Raw genomic sequence first — 25,762 nt, 5'->3', positions numbered from 1 at the left:
GAATGGCAGGCAGGATGCTGACGGTTTTAAAACACGCTGACTTTAGTGTGCACGAGACGGCGGGGTGTCGGTGCCGTGTCAAAGCAGCTAAGCTGGTAACTACAGACGTTGTTCTGGGCTGTGCTGTCAGCTGGGGGCAGTGTGAGGCTGGAAAGGGAAATTTTGAACCATATCTATAAAAATGCAGTTATGAATTTTAATGTCCTTGGAAAGTGCTTTGGGCTCCCGACTCAACTGAAGATGAACGTACACAGCGATGCGCTGTGGCCACCACTGCTGGGGGCAACACTGCATATCCTTCTCAGCAAGCACAGTTATCTTCTGGGGAAAAACTATTTCATTTTCTTTCATATACTTTTATTTCCAAAATTTTTAAAGTGCACATGCATTATTTTTAAAACAAAACAGCAATATTTTAGAGACAACACCATTCAGTTAGATGTAAATTTGACGAAGTTGAATCAGTAGATAAACATGGTTTATTACTTTACTCGTGAAAGACTCCTACATGTCACGTTCAGGCCTCCCTAGGCTGTTTCCAGCTCCTTGGCAGAGGCCCTGTTCTGGTTTGGAGCCCACATCCCATGTATGGATGTATGATGGCCACAAGGCAGGGGTTCCCAGGAACACAGCATGGGGTTCCCAGCCCTACCCACTGTAGTGAGACAGCATGCCAAGCAAGTTCCTCGGCTTATCTTGTGTTCAGTGAGGAATCATTTGGGCACAGCCACAGAGGTTGTGAAAATACATTTTAAGAAAAATAAATATTCTGCATAACGTATTTACAAGGTTCAACTGTTCTGCCCTTCATCCCAATTACGAGACGACGGAAAACTCATCAGACAACTAAGGAGCATAACCCCGTTGTTCATGTCAGTTCAGCACAGGACGTGGGGCTGAATATCCACAACTTTCTCTGATCCATATTTAAAAATATACAAAACTGCAAATGCATTTGCTTGGAAGAGTTTCAAGAAAGAAGTACAAATGGCTTTGTGGTCTCCACTCTCATGGTGCCGCAGGACCGCCAGAGCGTCTTCCGGGTCCTCACACAGGCACAGCCAGCCACAGACCCTGTCATTTGTGTCACAGAACACTCACACCAACTACAAGACACACAGAAAGCACAAGGGACAACTGTGGACGAGGGTCCAGGGCTGAGGGCACCATTAAAACTTGAAGAGGTCAATGAAGTGCTGAGGGGACACAGGCGTGAAGCAGCTGTCGGGGTCAGCCGCGGTGCAGGGGTGTCCCGAGTCCTGAGGAGAGGAGGAGGAGGAGGGTCAGGACACATCATTACACTCTCACAGAACTAGCATCTGAATTTTTTAAGTGGATCCCAGTCCCTCTCAATGTTACAGAAATGACTTAGCCGGGAATCAGTACCTGAGTGGCCCCAGGGGAAGGCCAACAACAGGTGGCAATGCTTCATCTCTGTGGTCACCCTGCCTGCAGGACCTCTGCCTCCCCTGCCCACCCCTCCACATCCTGCCCACCGGTTCCTTCTTCCCTTTGCAGGCTTCGGGGATGGGTGAGTAGTCTCCCCACAGAAAGGATGGGACGCCACAACACTGTCCCAAGGGTAGGGGTGCAGAGTTGGTACAATTATTTTAGTAGAAGCAATGAGAGAAATTTAAGATGTGCTGAAAACTGGCACCATCTAGAGAGGCTCAGTGTGGCTGGAGCTGCCGCTCTGGCCTCCAGCAGACCACGCTGAGGTGTGGGATGGTTTGTCAGTCAGCTTTCTGACATAAGTCTAACTGTGGTTAGCGAGAGCTGAACCTTATCAAAGCTGCCACCCGACAGGGCAAGAACAGTACAAAGATGGACCAGCACACCGCCACAGGAAGTACCTTCAACAACCAAGCAAGTTGGTAGTCCTTGACACCGTGAAGAGCCAGCAAGGGAGCAGCAGAGGGAGGAAAAGGAGAGTCAGGGTTAGACGGAGCAAGGAGTCACCAGCATCAGGTTTGAAGCATATATTGTGAAAATAACTAAGACACTTGTGAGTAAATCTGATCAATATTAAACAGTATGAAAAGACAGCATCACATTTATACAAGTAAGATAACCTAGGACAAAGCCAGGCAGGGTGGCCAGTGCCTTTATTTTTTATTTTTTCTCTTTCTAAAAGCATGTAAGGAGCAAGGGGAGGAGGAAGAAAGAAGGGAGAATAGGAAGAGGAGAAAATGGAGGAGGAGGAGGAGGAGGAGGAGGAGGAGGAGGAGGAGGAGGAGGAGGAAGAGTAAGAAGAGGAGGAGGAGGAGGAGGAAGAAGAAGAAGAAGAAGAAGAAGAAGAAGAAGAAGAAGAAGAAGAAGAAGAAGAAGAAGAAGAAGAAATAATTACACACACTAAATTGTATGATTATCGTTACATAACTATTGCTTAAAAGGTAAAAAGAGGAGAGGGGCTGGAGAGATGGTTAAGAGCACTGCCTGCTGGCCAGTGCCTTTAATCCCAGCATTTGGGGAGTAGAGGCAGGTCGGTCTTTTTGCGAATTAGAGGTCTATATGAAGAGTTTCAGGCCGGCCAGGGCCACATAGTGAAAAAATATGTTTCAAAAAATAAATAGAAAGAAAGAAAAAAAGAAGAAAAAAAGAAAGAAAGAAAGAAAGAAAGAAAGAAAGAAAGAAAGAAAGCCTAAGGTAAGAGAAACTATTCCATTTCCTTTTAAGTTATCCAAACTGACAATCTGGAAGGCTATACCACTCTTTAAAAAAAAATGCATAAAGCAATCTCATATTTCCATGAAAAATGTAAGATTCTTGGGGGAAGGCCCCTCATCTCTTTTATTGTTCTGGGGTATCCTCTGTGAATAACTATGGAGCCAACTGTGCCAGTGTGAGGCACTCCATCTATCGACACCTCATGTCTTACAGTCCACCAGCGTCAGCTGTAGCTTCTGTGTGGCCAGCAGCACTGAGCTAGTGGCTGCTCCTGTGCTAACTGGACAGTCTGTCTCTGCCCTGCTCAGGAGCGGGGTGGCCTTTCAGCTGTGCTCACGTGGGGGCAGTTCACAAAGACGGCCAATAGCGAGGGTCTGGGAACTGTGCCTCAACACTGGTTCTGGTCATCTTGCTTCTACTGCCTTCAGAGACCTCAGGGTCACTGCTAAGTGTCTAGCCCTCTCTTGGCTACTGAAATACCGAGACAAAAAAGGAGCAGAGAAAGGCCAAGTCCCCAGCCTGGCCCCCAGCCCTCTCTCTGGGCCCACAGTTTCTGACAGGCTTCCCTGTCAGGAAACTAGGTAGTGATGGAGAGAGACATGCGCACACCAGTACGCCTTCTCAGGGTACTGGTAACCAGGTGGGGAACAACCGACTGGGTCTTGAGCAGTAGTTGGAATAATTAACAAGAATCACTCCAGTGTAGTGGACTAGAACTGATAGAAAACCAGCTAGGGAGGAGGCACAGGGTCCCCACGGGGACAGCTGGCCACGGTGGAACATGCCAGGTACAAGACAAAAAGCAGCTCAGCCATGCCCAGGCCCAGGCGAGGACGACCCATCCTTCTTCACACTCCCAATGGACTTGAGGTTCCCTTAGTGTCCCAGTAGACAGTGTTTCCCAGGAAGCTGAGGCAGACACCACTAACATGGGACACCATTTCCAAAGCCACAACACATTTCCATGGGTCAGGCTGCACATTGCCACGCCTGCAGGGCACTGGTCGGCTGAGCCTCCCTGACCGCACGCCCATGCCCTCCCCAGGAGGATGCTGTTCTGGAGCGGCATCCTCAGGGATTAAGAAAGGCGGTCCTCCTGACATCTTCACAGGAACGTTGGGAAACAGACCCTCCACGCAGCAAAGCCTCTGGAAGGACAGCAGGTGGGGAAGCTGTGCTAATATGAATGACTTCCTGAAGCCTCAGACATCCTGCGGGGTTGGCGCCACCCTCCACCAACTTGTCTCTCAGAACGGCAAAGACCAGCAGGGGTCTGCCCTTTAATGGCCTGTTCTGACTTTTCACAGCGAGATCACTATGGCAGGAGAGGCCAATTCTTTGGAAAACTAAGTCATCTTTCAGGTAAAAATAACCAGAACTTAGACATTCCAGGGAAGCTGAGCAGCCAAACAACAGAGATGGTACAGAGAGAGCAAATGTTCTTTGTGCTGTTTTCTTTAGTGGATAGGAAAAGTGCCAAATATTCTTAGATACTAATCCAAGAAAAACACCAATTATCTTATGCAAAAGTCTTCAATTCCATGATCAATACCTTCCCTCAGCAAGTATCCATACATTTAATATCTCTATAGTATATAATACTCTCGGGAGGACACGAGAAGCCAGTTTCTAAGCAATGTATTAATTCAGAGAACATTACCAGCCTCAACCGCTCTGACTGACAGACTGTCCTCAGAGCAGCAGAGAAGGAAGTGTCACCCGCTCTGACTGACACAGACTGTCCTCATCTCAGAGCAGCAGAGATACAGATATGCTATAGCCAGGATCCTACACTCGAGGCTGTCTGTATGCATAAACTCACCAAGGAACTGAGGACAAACTGAACAAGAACCCTGTTCTCAAGAGAGAGTCTTCTAGAAAGGAGACTGCCTGCTGCGGAGACAATCATACAACTGGCACTTGTTACTTCTGAGGGAGAAGGGAATAAAGGTGGGGTGGGGGGACAGCCTCCTTAGCTGTCCTGCTGGGGACGCCAACAACTACTGCTCAGCGCCTGTCAGCCCAGTGACCTCAGCATCTTTACCCTTCTGCTCAGCTCTGAACCATCACAATAAAAGACTATGCAGTTATAAATGGAGTTTGAACTGAAAAAAATTAAAAAATCTGTCAACAATTTGGAGCTTGCCTTGTGTCCTATTTGCTAACAAACTTAGATGGGCATGAAGCAAAATCTCTAAGCACATTTCTGCCGCTACCAGGGGAAAAAGTGACACACAGGGCCCTCCTGTGGCTGAGGGAAACATGCTACTGTAACCAGAGACAAGATGGGCGGGGAGATCTCAAAACAAGGCAGTGAGACAGTTTGCCCTCACGTCCCCAGAGCACACGTGGAACCCTTACCTTCCAGAAGAGAATGCTGCAGTGGCGACAGAAATGGAGGGTGTCCCCATACTGCTCTTTAGTGGGGTAGTACTTCTGCAGGGTGAAGTACATCAGCTTCCACTCGATGTGACCTTTCTCTGAAAGGATCAAGTGCCTACAAAACTGAAACAGAAAACTCTGTTCAGAATATTAGATGATCTCTAAAACAAGCAGTAAGTATTATATGTGTGTGTGTGTGTGTGTGTGTGTATAATATATATATATGGCAGAGCAATATATGAAGCACTTTATGATCTGATATTAAACTCACTTGGATTAAATGAGTGGGAACAAGTCAATCAAATCATGGTGTTCCCACACAGAGACGACAGACAGCAGCTCTGGAACGAGGTCTGCGATAGCTGTAGATTTTGAGTGTGGCTAAGACTCTTGATTCTTTCTATGCTAGCCACGAAACAGGCACAATTTACCCCCAACTTCACACTGCTCCTCTATCTTTGTCATGTCCAAATCTACAAGATACACAACATAATGCCTGCCCCTTCCTATCCCTGTATCGAGTGGGCATTGTTCTACACAATAGGCCAGGGATGTCAGTCGAGAGAGTCAACTAGCAAGACACTGAGGACCTTAGCCAGTGCTACCAAGAGGGAAGCACAGGCCCTACAAGTCATGGAGGACCTCGAGACTGTGCCACCAAATGAGAAATATTGGAGCTACAAGACACAGAGGACCTTAATATGGTGCCACCAAGTGAGAAACATGGGAGTTACAAGACATGGAGGACTTGGAGACTGTGCCACCAAGTAGGCACCAAGCGTGAAGCTACAAGGACCTGCTGATTCTTCCCAGACAACAGGCTGACAGGAAGCACAGCTAGACTATGACTTATTAGGTGAAAAGAATACATGACCTTTGACCAGTAAATGTGATATAGCTCAGCTAATTATTCGGTACTAGGCCATATTTAGAATCATGATTCCTTTTCAGTATGATACATGAATTTTGTAATTGGTAGAAGAGAATTCAGAAGCAACTTCAGTATACTCTAGTATTATCAAGTCTCTGGATATGGAATACATATCCTCCCAAGATCACTGAGCACCAGGGACCTGGACGGGACCAGCCGACCTGACTCAAGGGCACTGTGCCACATGCTCACCTGCTTCTCTGCAAAGTGGTACTGACATAGTTTCTTCCACAGCCGCCTGTCTTCACTGAGCATGTACAAAGTTGGTGTCACCTGGCCCAGGGTGACAATATCCCAGCCGTCTGAGAAACGGTACAGGATGTTGTTCAGCATGTGCAAGGGCAGGTCACTGAGTGTGAGGCCAGAGTTCACCTGCTAAAAGGAAACACAACAGTGTCAAACAGGAGAGAACACAGTGGCTTCCTTCAACAAGAAACAATGGCCATGCTAGGCCAACACCTTCCGTGTGACTACAGGAAAGAAGTCTGTCCTGTAATGCTCACTTCAGTGTAACCCCACTACTGGGATTGGTGGTCTCAGAGGGCTGGCACATGCAGTTTCGTGCTCACAAAGGTGAGCACTTGGACATAGCCCGGCTCTGTCCTAACTAGACAAACGCCCAGCAAATGCGGCTCTGAAATGTGGATGGTGGCTGACGGCAGCCATGCTTTATGACAGCAATGGAAACAATGGTTATGGAGTGGGCCACCACGCTGCATCCCACGACAGGCACGGTGTCTACAAGGTCCCCCGGCTTTATTTGCACCAACCTTTTTCCTTTTCTCTTTTTTTTTTTTTTGGTTTTTTGAACAAGGATTCTCTGTAGCTTTGGAGCCTGTCCTGGAACAAGCTCTTGTAGACCAGGCTGGCCTTGAACTCAGAGATCCGCCTGCCAGTGCTGGGATTAAACGCATGCACCACCACTGCCCGACTATTTGAATTCACCTTTAAATCTGAATTTTCTCTTCATTGGCAGTTTAACATATGTTTATTATACATAATGTGGTGTCTGATTAACATAAATAAACAAGTTTCTGTATCCCAAAAGAAAGTAGACATGGAAAGAACACCCAACATGGAAGAGATTGCCTGCCAGCTATTCATCTGACAGGGGCTAATTTACAAATGCTAGGAAATCACAGGACTCAACGATGAAGGACCCCAATAGATCCTATTTAAAAACGTATGAATTAATAATAACATGTCTCAAGAGGATACACAAATAGTCAACAAGTATATGCAAACACTCAAAATTACTAATCATCAGAGAAATGCCAATCAAAACCATAATGAGGCACCTGCCCACAACAGTTAGAACGACAATTCTTAAAACAGCAAAATAAATGCTGGTGACGGAGAGAAAGGGGAACTCTCATAGACTGTTGATACAAATGTAAATTACCAAAGAGAAGAGCAGCCCTGAGGTTCCTGAAAAAATACAAACAGAATTACCATATGACCCAGCAAGGCTGCTAATGCATATACATCCAAAGGAACTGAAATCACTGTTTAAGGAGCAGGATTCACAGTAACCGAGACATAGAATCATCCTAGTGTCCACTGACACATGACTTATACGTTATATATATATATATATATATATATATATATATATATATATATATATATATATATATATATATATAAAATACGTTATATATGATCCAGCAACAAAACTAATGAAACACTGTCATTTTGAGCAATAACAATGGAACCATAGGTTATACGAAAGAAGTCAAAAATAGTAAGACAAAATCATGTTCTAAATTACATGTAGAAATGAAAAGGCGGAAGCCAGGTGGTGGTGGCACATGCCTTTAATCCTAGCACTTGGGAGGAAGAGGCAGGTGGATATCTGTGAGTAGGAGACCAACTTGGTCTACAAGAGCTAGTTATAGGACAGGCACCAAAGCTACGGGAAAACTCTGCCTCGAAAAGCCAAAGAAAAGAAAAGAAAAAAAAAGAAAAGAAAAGAAAAGGTGGGTCTCAGTAAAGACGTAGATAAATAAGAGGGTCGAGAATATACGGCTATGGGTCCAGGAAGACAGCTGGAAAGGAGGAGGAACTTTTATTGCTCATGGCACAGCGGTATATAACTGTGGTTGACAACAGTTCATTGACAACCTCAGAGAACAGGCAAACGTCTGAGATAATGGTCACCGAGGCCCTTACATCACAGACATGTAAAGTATCACACAGCACCTCTTAATACATATGATTACTGTGCCAATTAAAAATAAATTTAACCAGATGTGCTGGCACTCACCTTTAATCCCAGTGCTGTACAGGCAGAGGCAGGCAGATCTCTGTGAGTTCAAAACCAGCCTGGTCTACAAAGCCAGACAGAGCTACTAGTAAGATCCTGTCTCAAAAAACAAAAACAAGAAAACAAAGAGAAATCTACCTTAGTCATCTGAAGATTCTGCAGCTGCTGCTGCCAGTTGAGAACAGTTTCCAAGCGGCAGATCCAAATGTTGATGTTTCCCACTAGCACTGACTTCCCCACCCCTCGGACGAGGATGCAGAGGGTAGAACTCAAGTCCTGGAGAAGGTCTTTGATGAGGCGAGGGTTCTGATGGTCATCAAGAACTGAAACAAATACCAACAAGCCACAGATTGACAGAGCAAAGACCACTTTTCACAGTGTCCATCAACTGAAGATCCCTTCATACACCGGAGAACTAGAGTATAGTAGAGAACTAGAGAAGGAAGGAAATTCTGACCTGTCCCGTGTGGAGGACCCTTGCAGGAGCCGACCTTGAAGGAGCCAACTACAGGATGAACAGTATAATCCACATGCAGCAAGTCTCTAGAGTCTGCAGACAAAGACGTACGGATGGGACAGAGGATGTGGCTGGCAAGTGGGGAGCTTGTGTTTGAGGGGTGCAGAGTGTTAGTGCAGCAGCTCTAGAGACGGCAGTTACGGCTGCACAATGGACAAGCACTCAGCGCTTTGAACAGTGTACTGAGAATCAATGAAAATGATAAATTTTATGTCATATATATTTTTATCACATTAAAAACTAAGGGTCTAATTTCATGGCAATTTAGAAGAGGCATAATTGTTTAGACATCAGAACTATTAATAAGAGGTTTTTTTTTTTGTTTTTTCGAGACAGGGTTTCTCTGTGGTTTTGGAGCCTGTCCTGGAACTAGCTCTTACTGTAGACCAGGCTGGTCTCGAACTCACAGAGATCCGCCGGCCTCTGCCTCCCAAGTGTTGGGATTAAAGGCATGCGCCACCACCACCCGGCTTAATAAGAGTTTTTAAAGTTTTTTGTTTTTCAAGACAGGACTTCTCTATAGTTTTGGAGCCTGAAACTCACTCTGTAGACCAGGCTGGCTTTGAACTCACAGGGATTTGCCTGCTTCTGCCTCCCGAGTTCTGGGATTAAAGGCATGCGCTACCACCACCTGGCAAGTTTTTAAAGTTTTAAAATTCTTTCTGCCTAAATTTTTGGTTGGGTCTACAATTTGAAAGTAGTCAGTGTACAATTTATCTTGTACTTATGATAAGGAGAATATTTAAAATGGCTTAAACACATGGTCACAAATTGTAGTAATAGGAGCGGCGGGCTATGTTCCTGGCACCTGGCCGCCCGCATGGCTAGCTTTACCAGAAATAATTACACGGAAACTGTATTCTTTTAAACACTGCCTGGCCCTTTAGTTTTAGCCTCTTATTGGCTAGCTCTTACATATTGATTTAACTCATTTTTAATAATCTGTGTTGTTCACAAGGTGGCTTACCAGGGAAGATCTTAACCTGCAACTGTCTGAAGTGGGAGAATCATGGCGACTCACTGACTCAGCTTTCTTTCTCCCAGCATTCTGTTTTGTTTACTCCACCCACCTAAGGGTTGGCCTATCAAATGGGCATAGGCAGTTTCTTTATTAATTAACCAATGAAAGCAACAGATTAGAAAGAAATCACTCCCACATCATTAACAAATTACTGGAAGTGTATAAGTAAATTGTATAAAAACTTCCTTTTTCTAATAGCCACTAATTGGAAAAGTAAGTTTATTAAATTAAAAGGAAAATTATGACTCATGTGGTACTTAAGTCAAAAAGCTGCAATCTTACTGATTCTAGAACCCAATGGTCCAGTGAACCGTGAAAGAACGAAGTATCTTTGTAGGACTGGGTCTGGGGCAAGCTCTCTCCCTTGAGCACATCTGCACACTTAGCAGCTGGAGGGTCATCTTCTGCCTGCTACCACAGTGTGCACAGTATTATCTGTGAATGTACACACTGTGGAAAGATGATAGGAAAAAGCCCCTCTCCTTGTAACAAATCTCCAGTTAACATTTAGACTTACAATTTCTGGTATTGCTCATGCAATAGTGGCATGACTACCTTTTGGGGATAACCAACTCCTTTCTGATTTGAATTTTGTATTTGAACACTTGTTCCATGGCAAAGGATACATGTGTGGTGCTGTAAACCTGTCCAAAAGCCTGTGGCTAGGGAGGCAATAAGCCCTGGGTAGGGAACCCGCTACTGCTGTTTAGCTAAATGGACATGCCAAACTGTTTCCTAATATTTTGTTTAGAGCCCTTGCCCAGTGCTGCTCTCAGCCTTGGTGGAAGAAGCTTATGCAGTGGGCGGAGTTAGTATAGAGACTCTTCACCAGCCACGTGATGAAAACATGTGACTAAGTGCTCAAACCTAAATGAAAAGAGCCTAAGACCCCAGAGGATGGGAAAGTGTGCTATGAAATGCTGCCTTCTGGATAAGTGTTCACACCCCTGCTATGAACACACGTCATAAACACACAGCAGCTATCCTGGATAAGTGTTCACACCACTGCATGAACACATGTCATGGACACATAGCAGCTATCCTGAATAAACCAGGCTCCCTGCCATGAACACACGTCATGGACACACAGCAGCTATCCCAGAATAAACCACGCCCCTGCTATGAACATAAGTGATGGACACACAGCAGCTATCCTGGAAAAGCCACGCCCCTGCTATGAACACATGTCATGAACACACAGCAGCTATGGCTACCTACCTAAGGAGGAGGGAGACTAGCTGGGAAGAAGGGGTCAGCATGTGACTTAGGGTCACTGTTACCAAAGCAACTTGGGGAGAAGAGGGTTCACTTATGCTTATATCTCTAAGGTGACACCCATCACTGAAAGAAGTCAGAGCAGGAACTCAGAGCAGGAACTTGGAGACAGGAGCTGATGCAGAGGCCATGGAGGGTGCTGCTTATGGGCTTGCTCTCCATGGCTTTTGTTCCCCATGGCTTATTCAGTTTAGGTTCTTATAGAACCCAGGGCCACTAGTCCAAGGATGGCACCATCCACAGTGGGCTCCCCCATCAATCGCTAATTAAGAAAATGCCCTGTGGGCTGTGTACAGCTTGATGGTACGGAGGCTTTTTCTCAGTTGAGGTCCCCTCCTCTCAGATGACGGACATAAAACCCTCCAGCACAGCAGGGGTGGGAGAAGGTAACAGAAGCAAATACAACCCAACATGACATGGACCTGTCAAAAAGCAGTGATGGCTTCCCAATCCTATGAACACACTGCATTAAAAATTACAGAGCTGTGTAAACGGCCTAGTTGTAAACTATGTGACTTATTTATCAATAAATATTTTATTTAAAAAACACTGCAAATGTTGAGAAATTACCTTACCCTTTTGGACAATCTTATCCAAAATGTTGAAGTAGTTCTTCTGCGCCACTCCGCTCAGGGAGGTTAACTGGGACTTGGCAATCAGCTGCAGCAGCTTCAAGATAAGAAGGGAAAGGCTAAGCTATGAGTCCGTTTCCGACGGAAACACCACGGTCACATACTGGAGCAGTGTGAAATGGGCTGACGTGTGGCGCCCTATATAAGGCGGTTACAGAAAGATTACCTGAGCTGAGGGGACCTTACTCTGGCTGCTAAGACTGGAGCCAGCCTGCTTTCCACTCCACACAAGAATCTCCACAGGCCGGCTGCAGGCCAGTGAGATGACTAAACGCTCAGTCTTCTAACCTTGCACCTTACATCAGCAGGGAGCAGCAGAGCATCCTGGTCACCAATAGACTTTCCTCACCCTCCTTCAGGCTTTGATCCACTGTCTAAAGCCGACAGACAATCAAGAAATCAACAGGCCCTTCCTTCCGTGTAGAAATGTAAAAAGATCACATGTAATCTCTTAAAACACAATTCAAACACAGTGTAGAAAACCTAGGAACCAAGAGCGATCACTGCACTGGAATCTAAGCGATGCCAGCCTTGCTGATAAAGAGGGGGATCTCATCCTGACGCCTGGCCTCCCCAACCCTGCTACAGACTGACCTGTTGGCACTGCTGAGGACTGTGTCCCTCAGCGCCTCTTGTTCCTCTCGGTTTGGTTTATATTTTCCTCTGTATCTTTCCCATCCTTCCATTCCCAACTGCAGATCTCTACATCCGGATTATGTGTGCATAACCTGGAGTTCGGCTGTGCTCTTTGACCCATCAGAGAAGCATTTACTGACATAATAAAGGTTTGGTCTTAATTCGGACATGTTTTTATAAGTAAAAAACGACAACATAACTCCTAGCTCTTTTCCCATAGTTCCTTCAGAACTTAGGTGGACTTACATTCTTCCGCCCCAATACTTTTGTAACTGGGGCTCTACATCACTCTCTCACCCTCTCGGGCCTCAGAGGAGACATCCAGCTGCCAGTGGCCTGTGCTAAGTCATGATAAACCCACCAACTCCTCTTCTCCCCTCCTTCCCACTGCTCCATTTTAGGGAACAACATTTGTAATTACAGATAGAGCAGTCAGCTCGCGGTCTCTCTTCCCCACTCTCTGGTGCAGCCACACTACTTCTCTATCCCCAGGGTCTAGGGCACTCAGCCCATTCTGCTTGTCCACCCTGGTCCACAGTTTGCTATCATCTTAGACCAAGACTAAGTCATGAAGAAACAACCTCAACAGACGTGCAATGGACAGCAAGACTGAAGCCATGATGAAGGCGCTCATGAAAACCTCAGGACCAAACGGCTTCGCTGCTGAATTCTACCAAACATTTAGAGAACCCATTTCTTCTCAAACTATTCCAAGAAGGGGAAGGAATTCTTCTCAATGCACACCATGGGGCTAGTGGTCTCAATACCAAGAGCAAATCAGGATACCGCAACAAAGCATGACAGGACAAAATCCATGATTTGAAAAACACAAACAAACAAAAAGCAGATGCTAAAATCTGTTCGCTTGCCCAATTCCAGGAAACAGAAACCAACTGCACATCAAGATAACTCACCAGCACGTGACAGTCATTTCAAGACAGTTCAACATAGGCTGACACGTGAGCCTTACACGCATCAATGGTGGAAGAAACCGGCCTATCATCTCAAGAGACATGAAATCAAAACCAACCTGTTATGATAACAAATGCAGAAGGGACAAACGGAGTAAAGTTGGACACAGAAGCAAGCCCAGGGCTGCCACCACAGTGAACAGGAAATGCAGAAGCTCACTGCACTCTGAAACAAGACACTTCACCTTTCTATTCCAAACAGAGCCTCATCCCTTACGCTGCTTCTGCCAGAGGACTTCATCAGAGTGACAGGAGACTTTACCTGGCCAGCAGGGCTAGGCTAATCGTATTTTGGACAAGTGTAAGTACCAACTCTATTAAAAAAGCTTGTTGTTCAGAAACAGAGGAATTCACTTCTACTTTGTAAAAAAGATTCTTTACAGAAGTATTTTAGAGCTGGTAGAAACAGTTCTGTTAAAACTGGCCTGTGTCTTTCTGGATGCCAAAGTCAACACTTGAACAAGCCAGAGTGAATCTCGGTTGGTTCCATCACCAGAGCAGGGTCACCCAGACAGATGCTCTCAAGAGCCCAGGAAATAGTACCCAATGTCTACTGGGCACAAGAAGAACTGTGACCACTTCTCCTGCCATCTGCCAGTCACCTAGAATCCTATCACACATCATACCAGCTGAGGCCAAGAGCAATTTATCTCTGGCCTGTGTCAACACCTTGAAACACCTAGAAGGCAGTAAGGGTCTCTGAGCACCACTAGAAGGAGGGCGTGCAGGTGTGAAGACCCTACTCGTGTGTTATGTAAGCAGGGCTAGCAGGTGTGAAGACCCCACTTGGGCTTTACATACAATGCAGAGAAGGGAATGAGCCACAACAGCAAACTCTATACAGCAATGATCTTTTCCTTCCAAATGTATCCCAAAACAGAAACTTCTGACAAATATCAGTAACGCATCAAGACTCTTGTGGACCTCTACTTAATGCAGAATTCCTCTTGTCTGTTAGCCAGTTGTTCCTTTGTATCTAACAAGGCTCATTCTAAGTGAATGCGTGCAGTAGAAAACGCAGATGGAGTCACTGGGGTCCTCCTGAGCTCAACTGTCTGAGGTGTTCCCCAGAAAGAGGCTCTGGAACATCCCAGTTCCCATGACCTCTGGGCAGGAAGGTCTCACCAATCCTGAGACTTGCAACTGAGACCTCGGTGTTGCAAGCCCCACGTCTTCTCCCGCGCTTGCCCCTTTCCTTCTCACAGGAAACAGGAGAACTTTCATGCAGCGGCCACAGCACCGTGCCTACCTCACATCTGGAACCTGCAGGACAGTTATTCAACAGAACACTGCTTCTGAAACAGCCACTTACTTTGACGACGTAGGTGAACCTCCTGATATCCTGGATTGCACTTGAGAAGTCTAGCCGGTTGAAGGCTTCTCCCAGGGTACAGTAGCCATGCCTCTAGAAAAAAAGACAAGCAGTGAGCTCAACCAGCCAAGTAAAATGGGCTAACAGCTGATGCCAGCTAGGGAGCAGAGACGGCACTGTATTGGTTCTAAAGATTGATGTCAGATAGAAATGAGAATAAGGTACAATTGTGTGCAACTGAGACGCGAGGCACTGACACTTTGCTCACACTGCTGGTATAACGACAAAGAGAAGTTCAAGAAACACCATTCTGCTTTCTGCTTCTGAGGACAAGGTGGGGTGAACACGAGGCCACAGGGTGCAGGTGTTGGACACCAGCGGTGTGTCTCCACAGGGAGTTCTGACAGCCCTGGGGGAAGTGTGCTCAACCACCAACAAGTAGCCTTAGAGGGGCAGCTCTGAGAAACAGCTATACAGATGGCTGAGGCTCCATGACCTAACCTCATAATTATGTAATACGAAATTGCACTATTAGTTTCTTTTTCCCAACAGCTGTAAAATAAAGCAAATGCAGGTGTTCTAGGTCTATAAAAGGAACTAGGTTTACTTAAAACTGAGTAGAGAAACAAGAAACACAGTGTAGCCAACTGGTTTGTGGGATGACTCAGAAGAGAGCTCCGGTCAGCTCGGCGATCAGAAGCAGAGAAAACATCCACAGTGTCCTGCAGAGCCGACCTGGGTGGTTTCCTAGGAGCCGCTATGCATTTTGGAAGGAGAGGCTCATGGGCATTTTAGTCCCCAAGCACATGAGGTAAAGGGAAAACTTCACCCACAGCTGCAGTTCACACTGCCAGAACATGGATCAAACACACAGGGATGTATGCTTGGTTTTAATGAACCCCTGCTGATTTAAAGGTGCATGGGGATCAAAAGTACACACACATCCAAACTCATGGACCACACCCACTACAAACACCACAACCACACACGTGTGTGTGGCACACATAGCCCATGCATAACAGATTACAAACATATCACATACGTAGAACATATTATGTGCATTTATTCCATACACATTATATTAACATGCCATATACCACACACATGCACATATCACATATATGTGACATATTATATTATATATCAAACACATTCCACATATGCTACATATACAAATATACAACATAGCACTCACAGGTATACAGCATATGCTATGTATATATGCACACACCATACACATGCAAATATACATATCCATCATATTACACACTTACCACACAGATTATAGAACACAAACATACTACATGCACTATATACCACAAATACATCTAACACCACACATGCTTACATCACACATACCCAGTGCGCAGTCATGCACATATCAATGAATACATACATGTACATGCACATAATTATAGCCACTGATTCAAAAAGCTGTCACATACATATTCACCTATTCGAATGTGAGCTATAGACTCACTATAGCGTTACTGAAGAACTAAACTAATGGACATATTCAGCACAAACAATACAGCACACTCTTCTAAAGCATACTTACTTCTTTTGTGCTTTCTTTATGAACATAGATCCATTTCTCACGATAAAAACCTAGAACAAAGACGAAACCCTTGAAATCTGGCAAATCCTTTCAACCTCAAGATGTTGAGGAAACTGGAAGGCAGGACAGACTAACAAGATGACCTCACTGCTCCAACCAAGAGGTGCTTCTGCTTGGTGAGTGTACGCAGTACGCTTTGTTCCCTAACATCACCTTGTTGGGGACTGCAGACCACCAGACACTGAATTTCCTGTAAACAATTTGTTTTCCTCTGCTCTGAGCAGCCTGCAGCTGCTGTGACCACAAGACCCTGACGGCAGGAGAGTGGTTTCTGGTGGACCTGCAGCTGAAAGATCCCGAGAGCTGGGGCATGGCCAGAGCCCTATATAAGTTGACAATAAAGGAAGCATTCTTGTTTCAAGGATGACCCGTGTCTCTGTGTGTTTAAATCTCCAGGCCCCTTTTCCAGCTCATGAATCATACTAGAGCGTAGCACATAGAGTGAAGGGCAGGCGCTACATTCCCTAACTGCTCAGACACCTCTATGTGAAAAAAAAATTGATAGTAACACATCTTATTAACTTAGAAGAAAAGTGTTGTATCAAATATACATGCTTATAAAATTCTGTAATATTATCTCTATATCATTACACACCTAACAGAAGGTCCTGGTCTTTTATTAGCTGTTATCGCCACACGTGGCACACATAACTAAGATCATGAAGCCTCTCCTTGTGTCTGCCTTCTTCACTTCCTAGCAGATATTCACAGCATGGGCCAAGGTGGGCAGGGCTGTGACAGAAGCCACAGACTCCTCACGCCCTCCACCCCTCGCCCTAGTCCTGCCCACTTCTGGCTCCTGTCCATACTCCCCAGTAACCCCATATCTAAACCAACCCTCCTAGGGGCCTTTCTGTCTAGGAGGCGCTCAGTTGGGGGCAGCATCCTCAGACGCAGAGGCGTGCTTTAGGCCTGCCATCTTTGATTGTCTAGACCTTACCAACAGCGAGCTGAGTGACAGGCAGTCTGCTTCCCAGAGAAACAGGCAGCACTGAGCGCAGAGCTTGTCCGCACACCTCCATCACCCTCGTTAGAGAGCACTGCCAAGCAATCCAATACGGCAACATCAATATCCCACAAATAAGATGATAAAACCAACGAAAGCACTCTTACTGTGAGCAGCTGTGTCATTTCCGAAATGCTCCTTCTTCCTCTTCTTGGCTGCATACTCACACTCGCTGTTGAATATTTCTTCTTCGCCATTATTTAAGATACTGAAATAAAGATAGTTCATTAAACTGGGTGGTGGCGGCACACACCTTTAATCCCAGCACTCGGGAGGCAGAGGCAGGTGGATCTCTGTGAGTTCGAGGCCAGCCTGGTCTACAAGAGCTAGTTCCAGGACAGGCTCCAAAGCTACAGAGAAACCCTGTCTCAGAAAACAAAACTAAACAAATGAACAAAACAAACAGTTCATTAAAGTAAGTTTTTCATGGAGAACTTCATTTAGCTTTTCTTTGGTAAGAAAGTAAGTATTCGCTTAGTAATCTGGGGATCAAAATAAAGACCCTGGTAAATCCTGGTGAGGACTGGCTACACTTCAGGGAGGCGGGAACTGGACACTCAGGATAATAGCTACATTCTCTTTTCATTCTGAAGGAACTAAGATTTATTCTTCCTTTTACAAATGTTCCTCCAGAAACCAGCCATGCTTTAGATTTTCCAAACATCAGAACGGTTTAAAGCCTGAACATTATAAACAAAACCATAAAAGCACTGAACCCTAGTAGCAATATGACTACAGGGCTGAAACTTGCTCTGTCCCTCATCAAAGCTGAGCAAACATAACGCTCCTGTTTATCACCTATGTTTTCCAGATGTTTAGCTCTAGCTCACTCTTGCTGCACTGTGCCTTTTCTCAATAAGCTTCTATCAAATACGCTGAGAAACCAGCAAGTGAAAGTTACATTTGTGATATTTAAACACATTTAAAGTACTTTAGTATTTTTTTCCATTTTTATGAGACAAGGAATTCAAATCAAGCAATAGCAGCTCAAATATCTTTTCTTTAGTTTTTTTCTTTCCTTTTTTTTTCCTCTTTGTAATAAAAACTATTCCTGCCTGGTCTACAGAGTTGAGTTCCAGGACAGCCAGGGCTACACAGAGGCACCCTGTCTCAAAACAAATCAAAGACAGAAAGAAAAGAAGAGAAAAGAAAAAGACAGACAGACAGAAAGAAAGAAAAGAAAAAGTATAAAAAATAGTCCACAACCTAAACACTAAATATGCTTTTGTTTGTTTGTTGGGTTTTTTGTTTGTTTTTTTTTGGAGGGGGCACACTTAAAAGCCAGTTTTCAGCCAATCATTGATTTTATTAAAGGGTTTTGAATTTTTTAATTTATTCATTTTTATTTTATGTGCATTGATGTTTTGCCGTGGGTGTTGAGACCCCTGGAACTGGAGTTACAGACAGCTGTGAGTTGAACCCAGGTCCTCTGGAAGAGCAGTTAGTGCTCTTAACCACTGAGCCATCTCTCCAGCTCTCCATCACTATTCTTTGATGAGAAAATTGGGTAAAAATCGCTTTTATCCGCCACCAGCGTGCACTTTTCATAAAAGAGCTGAGTTTACCACAGAAGTCTGCTCACAGCTGCCACAGTTAAACAGCACAGGCACTGCAGTAAATCCTCCAGGCAGCCAGGGGGCATCCAAATCTCACAACTGCATCCTCTCAGGCACCTAAGGACCCAACTCCCGAACACAATCCCATAGTCACTCTTATCCTAGCCTGTTATCATTGACTCAGACACTAGATGGAGACACTTCTGAATCAGAAAAAGCTTTAGCTAAAATCACAAACTTATCAAAGGAAAAATGATCTGCCTATACCTCCTGCTTAGGTACTGGTCATTTACCTTCTTATTAAACCAATCACAATGACATATCTTCACACCGTGTAATCAAATACCTTACAACAGCAAATTATTAACCAGTTGCTATTTTTATGAGGTATTTTAAGGTAGGAAGGTCATACTTTGGGGTGATAATTTTTTTTTTTTTTTTTTTTTTTTTTGGTTTTTCGAGACAGGGTTTCTCTGTGGTTTTGGAGCCTGTCCTGGAACTAGCTCTTGTAGACCAGGCTGGTCTCGAACTCACAGAGATCCGCCTGCCTCTGCCTCCCAAGTGCTGGGATTAAAGGCGTGCGCCACCACCGCCCGGCGGGGTGATAATTTTTATACCGTCAGATATACAAAAATGTAAAACTGACAGGAAAAAATGCTTACAGGATTAAAATTTAACATGTGCAGATTTTAATAAAAGCATTAATAGTGTACAAACCTTTCCGTGTTTCATGCAAATAAACTTAGTCAACTGCATTTCAGAGCAAACACTTCCTATTTTATGGCCTTTGGTCTTATGAGCAATACAAATATCCCGTATCCTGCTTGAAAAACAAAAGAATCTTCTATAATAAATCCCCCAAAGAAGAGGCAGAGAACTTTAATTTGTACAAGGAAGAAATGTAAACTGGCTAAGAATGTATGAAAATGTGTACAACCTCATTAATTCTTAGGGAAATGCAAGCAAAAACTGCCCTAATACTTCACTCTCCTTAACATGGCTGGTCCAAAAGTGCAGGAAGTAAGTGTTGGCGAGGATGTAGAAAACGAGGACCTTCATGCACTGGCAGTGGAAATATAAAACGGCACAGCCAGCGAGAAAGGGAGTAGTAAACCCTTAAATACTGAGCCGATTACCGTCTGAGCAGAAAGAAATGAAAGCGGGTCTAAAGAGACGCCCACGCTCTGGCATCCGTGACAGCCCAGTCACAACAGTGACGTGCCTAGGCAATCCCCATGTCTATCAACAACTGCACACATAAACAAAACACAACCAATCCAGACAACAAAACAGTCAGGCTTAAAAAACTAAGGGCTTGTACCAGTACATGCTGAATGCACACACATCTGAGGACATTATTATAAAAGAGATAATCTTGTCACAAAAGGGCAAACAGAGATCACAAGTGGTATTAATAGTTTGAGGACAGCGATGGAGTTAATATTTACTGAGGACAAGGCATGCAGGTATGTTTCAGATGCAAGCCTGGTGCTAGAGAGATGCTTCAGTGGCTAAGAGCACTTGCTATACAAGCAGGGAAGCCTGAGTTCAAATCCTCAGCACCCATGTGAAAGCCTGGTATGGCTGAATGTCCCCTGTCCCTGTAATCATGACTGCTGATGGAGACAGAAGTCTGCTCGCCACAGTTAAGCACCACAGGAGCAGTCTGGACAGCAGGCCTAGCCAAAATCGTGAGCACAGCTGTAAGCGACAGAGCTCTGCAGTGACCCTGACAACCTCACTGAGACGCACATGCTGTGGTTGAGGGTGTACTGGTTACTCTCGTTTCGGAGCTCTTGGCTACAGGAATCACATCTTTTCCACCCATCCTCAGTTTTAATCCAGCTCCATCCAGGGGATCTCCAGTCCTGACCCAGAAATGGCATAGTTCTCCTGTTTAAAAAAAAAAAAGTTTACATTAAAAGTATATATATACGTAATGAACACAAATTTCTTCTGGCTGGATGGTGGTGATGCACTCGGGAGCCAGAGGAAGGCAGATCTCTGAGTTTGAGGCCAGCCTGGTCTACAAGGTGAGTTCCAGGACAGCCAGGGCTACACAAAGAGACCCTGTCACAAAAAAAAAAAAAAAAGGAAAACAAACATAAAGCGGTAACTAGGTTAAGCATAGGTCCGTCGTACTGTGCTCTGGTTGTACTAAAGTGATAACCAGGTTAAGCACAGGTGGGTCTACTGCACAATAATGTGTGGTGAAAGGTTTACCCCAGACGACACCTGCGTTTGAATCAGAAGAAGCGAGCAAGCTGAGGAATACCACTCCAAACAGCTTTCTCCCACCTCCCACCCCTGTTCCAGAAGTAGGAGGCGACGTAACTGAGCCACAGCCCACCTGCCTCCAGAGAGACCACTGTGGGTGAGAGCACGGAAAATGAAAATGGAATATGGTCGGCAAAGGTGGGGAGGATGATGACCAGATGAAGAAAAGGGTTCTTCATCCTAAGAACAACCAGGAGCCAAGAAACCAGGAGGCAAACGATTTGATCAGACTTTGGCATTACAGGGTGTACAGGCAGTGGACCTTCAGAGGACTGGAGGTGCAGCCTCAGCCTCACTGAAGCCAGAAGGCAAAATGCTGCCATGCAGGTGGTGCCAGCAACCAAACCTGGGTCTTTGGCAAGAGCAGCGAGTACTCTTAGCAGGGAGCAAGCCCTAAGGAGGTATTCAGCCCACAGCAGTGTTGGGAGGGGCAAGAGAAGGGATGCTGGGTCCAAAGGTGAGTCTCACACACAGAGAATGCTAAGAACAGATATTCGTGTTTACAAAGTCAAGTTGCCAACTCCTACAAAGCCTCCATGCGAACAGCTCCCTTCTGACCTCTCCACCCCATGAACCAGTCTCTGCCACCGTCCAGTATCTGAAATTACTTATGTACTCAACATTAATTTTCCTCCAATAATCACAATGTCTTATTCTGTTGTAGTCCCATTGCCCAGTCTAGAAAGATAACTTTCTAGGGTCTGTAGCGTAAAATTAAAAGGGAGAACAAAAGAGAAAAGTAACTCCTGAGCTTACAGTTCCTCATCCATGTCTTACGTAGACCCGTGTCCTCAGCTAACAAATGTCTTCATAAGATGAAAACCCTGCACTAACCTAGAAAGCCACTCCCTGCTAGGTATATTTATTTATCTTTTAGCTTAAAAAATTTAATAGCGTTTTTAAGAAGAGCCGTTGTGGCATTTCTCATTACGTTTTGGTTGTTGTCAACCCTATGCGTATTGTGACTCACTGACCGAACTATTTGGTGAGAAAATAGTTTGGTATAATATAAATAACCCTTTCAAGCTGAGGCTCGGTAGCAAGTAAACTAGAGAAATACGAAAATAAAACCCTTACATCCCAGATTTTACAACCTAGAGGAAAATGTTTGTTTCAAGATTTATTTCAGACTTGACAGGGCAATCTTGGGATCTCTGTCTTAGTTCACTGTTCCAGAATCTACATAGCTCATAAACTAAGGCACAGGTTCTAGAAGCGATTTATCGGTAAAAAGCAACAACGGGCCACTAGGATATAGGTCAGTAGTACAGCACCTGCCTAGCGCTCATGAGGCCCTGGGTTCAGTCCCAAGCACCACTTCAAAACAAAAGTCACTGGAGCTAGCCATAGCAGCATATACCTGTCCGCCTGTCCACCTGTCCGCCTGTCTGCCTGTCCACCTGTCCGCCTGTAATCGTGGCACTCGAGTATCTGAGGTAAGAATTCAAGACCAACCTGGGCTCCAGAGCAAAGCCCTTCTCATAAAACAGAAGGCAAGCTGCAGTTTAAAAGGTCATATATCATTAAATTCAATGTGAAGCATCTGGTTTTGTGTACCAGAAAATAATGTTACTAGAAGATTTTAAACAATGACAACCCACTTTTGATTTGTTTCGTGTAGCCTTGGCTGTCCTGAAACTCACTCTGTAGATCAGGTGACAACCCACTTTATACAGGAATTTATCTACTTGGTTAAAAGATATGAATTGCTAGAATTTCATTAATATATTTAAAATTTAAATACCCTTTATTTTAAGACTTTGCAAATGCTAAAGGAAGTCTAGTTTCTTTTCTGTTTTTTGGTAAAACATGTAGGTAGGAAAGGGTTTGTTTCATCCAGGGGCGGCAGGGGAGGAACTCAGCAGAAATCACAGAAGAATCCTACTTATGGCTTTGCAACGTGTGCCTTGCTAAGCCAGCTGTTTTCAGACAGCTCAGTCCCGCCTGCCGAGGGTTGTACAACCCCACAGTACACTGGGCCATCCTACAGCAAGTAGCAACCGAGAAAACAGCCAACCTCAGGGCGTTAATCCTCAGCCGAGGTTCCCTCTTCTCAGGTGTGCCAAGCCGACACCAAGATTAGCCAGCACATAAAGTAAAAACCATAAATCAGTTCTGAAAAATTAACATATGTGTATGAGTAACGTCTCAAAGTCTACTCAGCCGTGACACAGCTTGTATAACCTGCATGTATTTTTTTTTATTGATAAAAGAAGAATAAAGAAAAAAAAACAAATTTCCACCTCCTCCCAGCCTCCCCTTTCCCTCCCCCTCCTCCCACTCTTCTCCCCCTCCTCCCACTCTTCTCCCCCTCCTCCCACCCCTCTCCCCTTCCCCCCACTCCTCTCCCCCTCCCTCTCCAGTCCAAAGACCTGCATGTATTTTTTGATATATTTATTTTCATTTTACGTGTATATGTGTATCTTCCCTGTATGCACGGAAGTAAGCGCACCGCGTTCTGCAGTCCCCAGTAAAGGTCAGATAGAGGTGTCATTTTCTCTTGTAACTGGAGTTACATACAGTACATACAGTTGGGAGCCACCTTGTGGGTGCTGGGAACCTAACCGGGTCCTCTGCTAGAGCAGCAAGAGCTCTTGACCGCTGGGCCATCCATCCAGTCCCCATGTGCACTAGACTTTAAGCGCAATAATTGCTAACTAACGCCAGAAAGCACTTGGGCTGCACACCTTTGTCTTTTCTGGGTTTCTGTTTCACGTGGCAAAACACGAAGGTGGGGTACTACAGGAGAACAGGATGAATTCTTCAAATTCATCTCCTAGTAGAATCTCCTAAGACCAAAGAGCCTGAACTAAGCAAAAAACATGCCTTCTTCTTCTTCTTCTTCAACAAGCACGGGTGTTCCTAATAAATGAAACACCAACAACAAAAACCAGAACTCAGAATGGGCTCGGCACTAACTGAATGAGTCACGTGAATGACACCCAGTTTGGTCCGCACACTAACCTGTAAAGAGGGGAATATCTTCATTTTACAAACTTAATTCTCCATTTCAAGGCTCAGTGGTTGAGCACTTGCCTAGCACACCCGAGGCTCCGTGTTCACCCACCATATCACAAACAAAAACTATTTTATACATGAGAGTACAGAAGCAAAGAATTCAGCAGGGCAGAACTCAAAAATTATGGACTCTGATTCCACAGTCCATGCTCTTAGCCACTATATTTACAGGAATCCTAACAGCCTATTAAGACAAATTCCAGGAAATTATAGGTTTGGGCGTTTGTTGTTGTTTGTCTTTTTGTTTTTTTACCTTACATGTGTGATGCTCTATTTTCAAATTACAAGAAAAAATAATTAGACCATACATCAGTTACGTTTTTCTTCAAAGCAACAAGAGCGTTGAGTGTGTGGCAAGGACACTACAACAAAACAAGTCATAACAAAAACAGAAAGGTGAGAAAAGCTTCACTTTAAAGTTTCATTTCAAAATCTGAGAAAGATAATCTCCATTGTTCTTGAGCAAGAATGAATGGATGAGCCGGGCGGTGGTGGCGCACGCCTTTAATCCCAGCACTCGGGAGGCAGAGGCAGGAGGATCTCTGTGAGTTCGAGACCAGCCTGGTCTACAAGAGCTAGTTCCAGGACAGGCTCCAAAACCACAGAGAAACCCTGTCTCGAAAAACAAAAAAAAAAAAAAAAAAAAAAAGAAGAAGAAGAAGAATGAATGGATGGTCTGGGGCTGGAGAGATGGATCAGCAGCTAGGAGCACCCACTAACTGCTCTTACAGAGGACCCCAAGTTTGGCTCCTAGCACTCAAGTCAGGTGGCTCACAACTGTTTGTAACTGCAGTCCAACAGGTCCGAGGCCTCTGTTCTTCTTGGGCACTGGTGCACATGCCACACAGGGAATTAACAATACTGAAACCTTTTATAAAATAGAATGAATAGTCGTCAAGCTAATAAGCATTTAGTTTTGCCGCTGGTCAAGTTTTCTTATAAGATTTTTAAGAAATTTAAAAGAGCTTGGGATCAAATGTGAAGTTTGTAAGTGTGGGTAAATTTGATTGTGAAAGATGGTGAACAAACACACTGCATATTTCAGGCAGAATGTCAGAAGTCGGGTTTACCCCCAAGGAGTCCGGGGAGATCATCACAGATGCGCTAGGGACAGCACGCCCCGGAGCAAAGGAAAATGGAAGGAGAACGGTGGGAAATTAAGTCTTGGCGCTGCATGCAGGGCAGACGGACCCTTCATAGGGACAGCTCTCTAGATGTGCGTTCGGGGGAGTTTGAACAGGCCCAAGGATGGAGATGGAACTCCACTGAAAGAGAGGCAGAAATGAGCTGAGGATAAAGACACCAATCTCTTGTGTCTGACAGCGAAAGCACGCGCAGGCCTGAAGGATGCTGCCCTGCCAGGTGTGCTCGGGAGGAGGCACGGGCCGGCAGATGACAGGCCGGCGGGGGTGGGGGGCGGGCGCCTGGACCCCGGGAGGTGGGCGAGCGCACAGCCTGCACAGGCCAGCGGGCTGCACAGCGGCCAGCGACGCGCGGGCCGGGAGCGCCCCGCCTGACAGCTCCTCCCCAGCCCATCCCGAGTCCCTTCTCACCTGCTGGTCCCTTTCCGACAAGGCAGCCACCAACCTCACCGAGCTGCAGCGTCCAATTATTGCCGGAAGTAGTCCGTCCGCCTCCCGCCGAGGTACACCGCTGGACGCCCCGCCTCGGGGTGCC

General features: G+C 45.2%; 1 protein-coding gene across 4 annotated transcripts; it reads right to left on the bottom strand.

Annotated features, from left to right (window-relative positions):
- On the bottom strand, window positions 1-25,762 carry Fbxo25 (F-box protein 25). 4 transcript variants are annotated; one of them, XM_075986250.1, is made up of 11 exons: window positions 25,639-25,762; window positions 20,543-20,683; window positions 17,342-17,442; window positions 16,169-16,218; window positions 14,611-14,703; window positions 11,635-11,728; window positions 8,385-8,569; window positions 6,173-6,355; window positions 5,029-5,172; window positions 1,854-1,880; window positions 462-1,259 (listed from the first exon to the last, which is right to left on the bottom strand). In XM_075986250.1, the coding sequence occupies exons 2-11, from the start codon at window positions 20,674-20,676 to the stop codon at window positions 1,170-1,172; spliced, it is 1,101 nt and encodes a 366-aa protein (XP_075842365.1). In that variant the 5' UTR covers window positions 20,677-20,683; window positions 25,639-25,762; the 3' UTR covers window positions 462-1,169. The 4 variants fall into 4 exon arrangements, with proteins under 4 accessions (XP_075842370.1, XP_075842365.1, XP_075842366.1 ...); XM_075986251.1 differs by having other exon boundaries at window positions 6,173-6,352; window positions 25,639-25,760; XM_075986255.1 differs by lacking the exons at window positions 462-1,259; window positions 1,854-1,880 and adding an exon at window positions 1-147 and having other exon boundaries at window positions 25,639-25,760.

Source organism: Microtus pennsylvanicus, chromosome 9, assembly GCF_037038515.1.
Source record: "Microtus pennsylvanicus isolate mMicPen1 chromosome 9, mMicPen1.hap1, whole genome shotgun sequence".
Classification (NCBI taxonomy): Eukaryota; Metazoa; Chordata; class Mammalia; order Rodentia; family Cricetidae; genus Microtus; species Microtus pennsylvanicus.
This window is presented reverse-complemented; position numbering and strand designations above follow the sequence as displayed.

Bases quoted from the DNA above. Each gene is read 5' to 3' on its own strand.
- Fbxo25 (XM_075986250.1), bottom strand. From the start codon at position 20,676: ATGCCATTTCTGGGTCAGGACTGGAGATCCCCTGGATGGAGCTGGATT. The intron at 8,570-11,634 runs GTAAGGTAATTT...TATTTGTTTCAG, and splicing joins GGATAAGATTGTCCAAAAGG to TTCTTGATGACCATCAGAAC. The intron at 6,356-8,384 runs GTAGATTTCTCT...GTTTCCTTTTAG, and splicing joins AGAATCTTCAGATGACTAAG to CAGGTGAACTCTGGCCTCAC.